The following is a 6,682-nucleotide window of genomic DNA, read 5'->3' on the forward strand; positions in this document are numbered from 1 at the left end:
GTTCTCTGAAGCTCCGACACCTCCTGAGCGGGTGCGGCTTGTTGTGAATGGGGCATTGCTTGACGGGGTCGTCTGTTTTCCCATCTGCGTCGTCGCTGGAGGAGCTGGTGGACAGTGACATTTCGGTTTTATGAACTGACACTGGAGTTCTCTGGCTGGACCTTGTAGCAGACTGTGCTGTCTTCGGTGGCCCAGGGCTTTGAGTGGAGAAGAAGAAGCTTCGGTCGTTTCTTATTTTAGCCTGCTGGCAGATAAACTTGGCAAAAAAGGAGAAAGGTGGGAAGGGAACGTTGTGATCTTCCTTATATTTTGATCCCTGAGTTATCCAGTTTTCCTGCAAGTTGAATGGTAACTTTTCAACAATGGGATTTATCCCGCGTGCCGTGTCAAGGTACAGAAGACCTGGCAGACTTCCCTCAGTTTTCGCTGAGTCAATTTCCATTAGGACGTCACCTAACTCTCTGAGCTTCAGGTGGTCTCGATTGAGGATCTTGGGAAAGTTCTCCAGCTTCTTAAATAGTGCATTCTCAACCACCTCCAGGGAGCCATAGCTCTCGTCCAGACGATCCCATATCATCTTCAACCCCCTTTCCGGGAGGTTAATGTGCACAGCTCGAAGTCTCTTGGTGTGCTCAGAGGATTCCTTACCCAGCCATTTAGCAAGTAGGTCGATTTCTTCGCTTGCTGACAGGTCTAACCCTCTTATGGTGTTCCGAAAAGTAGACCTCCATGCTCTGTAGTCTTCAGGTTGGTCATTGAACTGTAGCAGCCCGGTGGTGACGAGTTCACGACGTGCGAAGAACCTCACGAAATCTGACATGCCTTGGGTCTGTTCGTAGTGAGGTAGAGCAGCTGGACTGTGATAGGTCTGCAGATGTTGTGAACGATAATGATGGGTTAGCCTTTGGTCTTCTGGTTGGAACTTGTGTTCGTCCTCTTCCACAGTGTTTTTGTTGAGCTCACAATGGCGCTGAGATGCATGGCCAGGCTCTTCCTGTTCGTGTATTAATTCTGGAACAGGCTCCATGTCGGTCATTGAAGAGTTAACAGCTTGTGACCTGGAGTGGCTTTGTATGTATTCTGTGGTGCGTTGCACTGGATCTTGATGAGGGAGATGAAGGTTAAGGTTGCTGCCTGTTGCTTCACCTTCAACAGCTGCTTCAAGGACTTCTGCCTCCGCCAGAGCTGCTGCTGCCTCTTTTTCCATATCCAATACGGCTAATGTTGCTTCAATACGTGCCTTTTCCATTTTTATGTCCATTTCCTTTTGAGCAAAGGACATCTTTGCTTTGGCTGCTTCGGCCTTGGCTCTGGCCATCGCTGTTGCTGCACCAGTAACAGACCTACTTGAATGCCTGGAGGAGCCAGAACAGTGAGATCTGGTCTCCTCTGCTTGTTTCAATGGTGACTGTTCCTCCATTTCAGCTTGTGGGACTGGTGTCTGGAATGTGTGGCTTCGGAGATGCATTGACTCGTGTTGGTGTTAAGTATGTACCCAGGATGATGACATATCAAAGTTTGCAGATGATATTAAGATGGGAGGGAAAGTAGTGAGTGAGGAGGACATAAAAAACCTGCAAGGGGACATAGACAGGCTAAGTAAGTGGGCAGAGATTTGGCAGATGGAATACAATACTGGAAAGTGTGAGGTTATGCACTTTGGCAGGAAAAATCATAGAGCAAGTTATTATCTTAATGGCAAGAAACTGGAAAGTACTGAAGTACAAAGGGATCTGGGGGTCCTGGTGCACAAAACTCAAAAGGTTAGTATGCAGGTGCAGCAAGTGATTAAGAAGGCCAATGGAATGTTGGCTTTCATTGCTAGGGGGATAGAATATAAAAATAGGGAGGTATTGCTTCAGTTGTACAAGGTATTGGTGAGACCGCACCTGGAATACTGCGTACAGTTTTGGTGTCCATACTTAAGAAAGGACATACTTGCTCTCGAGTCAGTACAAAGAAGGTTCACTCGGTTAATCCCGGGGATGAGGGGATGGACATATGAGGAGAGGTTGAGTAGATTGGGACTCTACTCATTGGAGTTCAGAAGAATGAGAGGCGATCTTATTGAAACATATAAGATTGTGAAGGGGCTGGATCGGGTGGATGCGGGGAGGATGTTCCCGATGATGGGTGAAACTAGAACTAGGGGGCATAGTCTTAGAATAAGGGGCTGCTCTTTCAAAACTGAGATGAGGAGGAACTACTTCACTCAGAGGGTGGTAGGTCCATGGAATATGCTGCCCCAAAAAGCTGTAGAAGCTACATTATTACATAAATTTAAAACAGAAATAGACAGTTTCCTAGAAGTAAAGGGAATTAAGGGTTACGGGGAGCGGGCAGGAATTTGGACATGAGTCTAGGTTCGGATCGGTCATGGCCCTGTGGATAGCGGAGCGGGCCCAGGGGCCATGTAGCCTGATCCTGCTCCTATTTCGTGTGTCTAATTCTGTTAGATTCAGGAGATGGTTCTGTGATAGTGGATTGGCGGTTAGGATCAGATCAGCCATGATCTTATTGAATGGCGGAGCAGGCTCGAGGGGCCGATTGGCCTACTCCTGCTCCTATTTCTTATGTTCTTATGTTCTTATGACGTAGAGCATCTGTACCTTTAGTAGATTCGCCCATGAGAAAGGTGTCTTTTCACTGTTCTGTCCTCCTCATGACTATGATTCGACAGACAGCTAAACCCTCATCACCAAACAGGACAATTGATACTTTTTCATCCAGTTTAATGACACAGGGTGAAGCTACAGAGAGAACAAGAAATTACAACATCAAATAAGGCTGATTGGTATTACAATCACAATCTAAATACAAAAAAAAACCTAGGATAGTGGAATGAAACGTTACTACTATAACTCAACAGTTCTATTACAATTTGAGGTAAGTATGATACAACAATCAAAAGTCTAACGCATGAATGCCAGGGGAAAGACTAAGCTAGCTACCACGGAGCTCCACAAAGTGCAATATATTAACTCATCTGGCCACAAATATCAAAAAATGGTGACATAGATCAAACGTAAAGAACATCTGATAAAAGGCTACTTACAGACAATGCCAACCAAGGGGAAAACTGAAAAGGATGGCGTTAGATGCTGCAGAATCACCAGCCATGAATTCTGGCTCCCTCGTGGTTCTGTTTTTACTTTCACTTTCTAATAGTGTCACATGACATAAATCAACAGTAAGGAGGTAAGTAGTAAAACACTAGGGGGAGACAAAAACACAATACCAAAGTCTCATAGGAGACACAACAAACCTTCTGTGTTTCATGCACCAGGACCCCCAGATCCCTTTGTACTGTAGCACTTTGCAGTTTCTCTCCATTTAGATAATAACTTGCTCTTTGATTTTTTCTGCCAAAGTGCATAACCTCACACTTTCCAACATTATATTCCATCTGCCAAATTTCTGCCCACTCACTTAGCCTGTCTATGTCCTTTAGCAGGTTTTTTATGTCCTCCTCACTCACTGCTTTCCCTCCCATCTTTGTATCGTCGGCAAACTTGGATATGTTGCACTTGGTCCCCTCCTCCAAATCGTTAATATAGATTGTAAAGAGTTGGGGTCCCAGCACTGACCCCTGCGGAACACCACTAGTTACTGATTGCCAACCCGAGAATGAACCATTTATCCCAACTCTCTGTTTTCTGTTAGATAGCCAATCTTCCACCCATGCCAGTATATTACCCCCAATCCCGTGATTTTTTATTTTGTGCAGTAATCTTTTGTGTGGCACCTTGTCAAATGCCTTTTGGAAGTCCAAATACACCACATCCCCTTTATCCACCCTGTTTGTTACGTCCTCAAAGCATTCGAGCAAATTTGTCAAACATGACTTCCCCTTCATAAAACCATGCTGACTCTGTCCGATTAAATTATGCTTATCCAAATGTCCTGTTACTGCTTCCTTAATGATGGACTCCAACATTTTACCAACCACAGATGTTAGGCTAACTGGTCTATAGTTACCAGCCTTTTGTCTACCTCCCTTTTTGTCGAGCATATTATGAGTGTTTCAACATTGTGACTTTAAATTTATATCTAAATTATATTTTACTGTTGATTTATTTCTGGTTTTAGGATGAAACTTCTGGAGATTACAAGACTACTTTGCTTAAAATCTGTGGAACAGGAAACTAAAGAGCCATTAAACAGATGAACAAATCAATTGTACTACAGTATTTGGATTTTAATGTAGAGAATAGTTGAGCTTGTGTTTGTGAATTGTTTAATTAGAGTGAAAGAAATGGTAATTTAATTGTCTATATTGCATCTTAATTGCTCAGTTTTAAATGTGAGATAACAGACAGATTGGTTCCTGCCTCCCCTGGAGGGTGTTAAATAGGACCAAAGAGAGAAGAATGTTATTTCCAGCTCCTATTCTTTAAAACCACTCAACAAGTTAATGGTGCTGGAGTTACACTAATCTCTGACTCTGCTATTGTTAATGGGAGTTCTACTGGAAGGGGTTCCAGTTTTAGGATTGATCTAAATAGGGTGGTGTAGAGATAGTTGTCTGGAATTAGATATAAACCATAGGTAGTGTTGTGTATGCCAGATTTCTTTTTAGATTAATAAAAGTTTATTCAATTACATTATCTGTCATTGAATTGTTCGATTTGATTTTCTTCTCTGTAATCTTGCCATTTTCACCATCTGTTTGCAATGATTATCTGGATGGTCAAATAATAATTTTCTCTTTGATTTTTCATTTTATCCCTATATACCAGTCAAGGCTAATCAGTGTCATTGTAGAATCTGATGTCTTTATCCAATATCTTTAGCCTCATACTATGAGTCCCCTACTGATTGTTTTAAGATAATGGAGTCAGTATGGGGCTCTGTATTGATGACAATACTGATATGTGAAGGTCAGTAAACCTGGAAAAAATGCACCCGACAGTGTGAGAACTCTATAAATTGTTATTCAATTAATTGGAAGTTAAAGAGCTGCTTGTCCTAATTTTGAACAGCTTCACTACTCCAAATAGTTGCTAAAAAAATGTAATAATTTTATACTGACACTGCTCATCTAAACATTCAAGTCACACAAAACATTATATTCTAGCATTAAAAAATATATATTTTCCAGGAGTTTTTTCTATGGAGCACCTATAAAGCCTCATGTGTAGCATATGATGGGCTCACTTGTGTTGTGCACACAATTTGAACATGCTGTTGAAGTTGCATTTTGCATTTTTGTGATTCATTTTTGATGGTTTAACTGATCTGTGCCACATACTTTAAATGTTTTTGTCATTGATTTTTTAAAATGGAAATAAGAACTTCGCTGCAGATCTTAGAGTAGAAGAAATATGTCCATTTCAGTGAGTCTCCAGACCATCCAAGAGTCTTGGAAAGCAATAAATTATATTTGATAGTATTGCAGTATACTCATGCTGATAAAATTTTGCATGACCTATCATATTTTGCCATCTCAAAAATGGCTAAGAATACAGACAAAGCAGTTTAACTGTAGTCATGTGTACAGTTAATGACTGGTGTTGACCACTTTGATTATAAAGATTCATAGACATTATAGCTTTAATTTTGAAATTAAAAATGAAAGCCTTAATAATTAGGCTGCAGCAGCATTTCTTTAGTAAACTGCTAAACTAATTGTAACCAGTTTTCTTATTCAGAATCAAAACTATTAACATTTAAATGATTTACTTTGCAGATATTGTTACTTAAGAGCTGTGCCTGCTTTAGTTGTGTTCAACTGGATTTTTTTCAATAAGCTTTGTAACATCTTTATTTTAACTTAATAAAGAAACATTATATAAAAAATACATTTCAAATCAAAGCTCTATGAATTATTTCCTTATTGTTTCTATCTTTAATTTCTATCTTTAATAGGAAAGGTTCAGCTCTTTCCATCAAACAACAGTTATTTTGCTAAAAACATTGACAAACTAGGTACATGTCAAACAGATATCTACTGCAGGTATCATCATTTATCCTAATACCCAAATGCAAATGCTTAAACCATTAAAGACAGTTAAATTGGTAAGGAAAACCAGAACATAGAATAATGCTGAAGTCTAAACTCGCAATATGCAATTAGCGATTCGAAATGTGAAGAATTACAGTGCTGGTAATTGGAATTTTTTTCACTTTATATCTGGTGGCAATATTAGGCATTCCCAGGTCAGATATGACATGAGTCAGGTGTAAAAGATTACAATGACAATGCACTCTAACTTCAACTTCAGAGGAGGCGCTTTAATATAACATCATCACATTTCCATTCTCCACATTCATTGTCCATATGGATGCTAAGCGGGAGATTGTCAAATCTCAGGAACGCAAAATTTGAAAGTAGTTTTAAGCTGTGATTTCCATGTAGTTGATAGTGAGGAAGAAAGCTGTAGACTGCAGGAAGATATCAATGAACTGGTCAGGTGGGCAGAAAAGTGGCAAATGGTGTGAGGTAATGCATTTGGGGAGGGCTAACAAGGCAAGGGAATACACAATAAATGGTAGGATACTGAGAAGCGTAGAGGAATAGAGGGACCTTGGAGTGCATGGCCACAGATCCCTGAAGGTAGCAGGACAGGTAGATAAGGTGGTTAAGAAGGCATACGGGATACTTTCCTTTATTAGCCATAGAATATAAGAGCAGGAAGGTTATGCTTAAACTATATAAAACACAGACCTCACCGCCCTCGGG

The 6,682-nt window shown here is 40.6% G+C and overlaps 1 protein-coding gene across 1 annotated transcript in view; it reads left to right on the forward strand.

Moving 5' to 3' along the window:
* Positions 1-5,815, forward strand: part of anxa3a (annexin A3a) — a 114,588-nt gene extending 108,773 nt beyond the window's left edge. The window contains exon 14 of the mRNA XM_085963242.1: positions 4,090-5,815. Within this exon, the coding sequence (XP_085819368.1) occupies positions 4,090-4,149 (60 nt within the window). The 3' untranslated portion in view covers positions 4,150-5,815. The remainder of the gene's footprint in view (positions 1-4,089) is intronic.
* Positions 5,816-6,682: the final 867 nt, after the last annotated feature.

Source organism: Somniosus microcephalus, chromosome 2 (assembly GCF_052327205.1).
Source record: "Somniosus microcephalus isolate GS21.2 chromosome 2, FLI_Smic_1.0, whole genome shotgun sequence".
Taxonomy (NCBI): domain Eukaryota; kingdom Metazoa; phylum Chordata; class Chondrichthyes; order Squaliformes; family Somniosidae; genus Somniosus; species Somniosus microcephalus.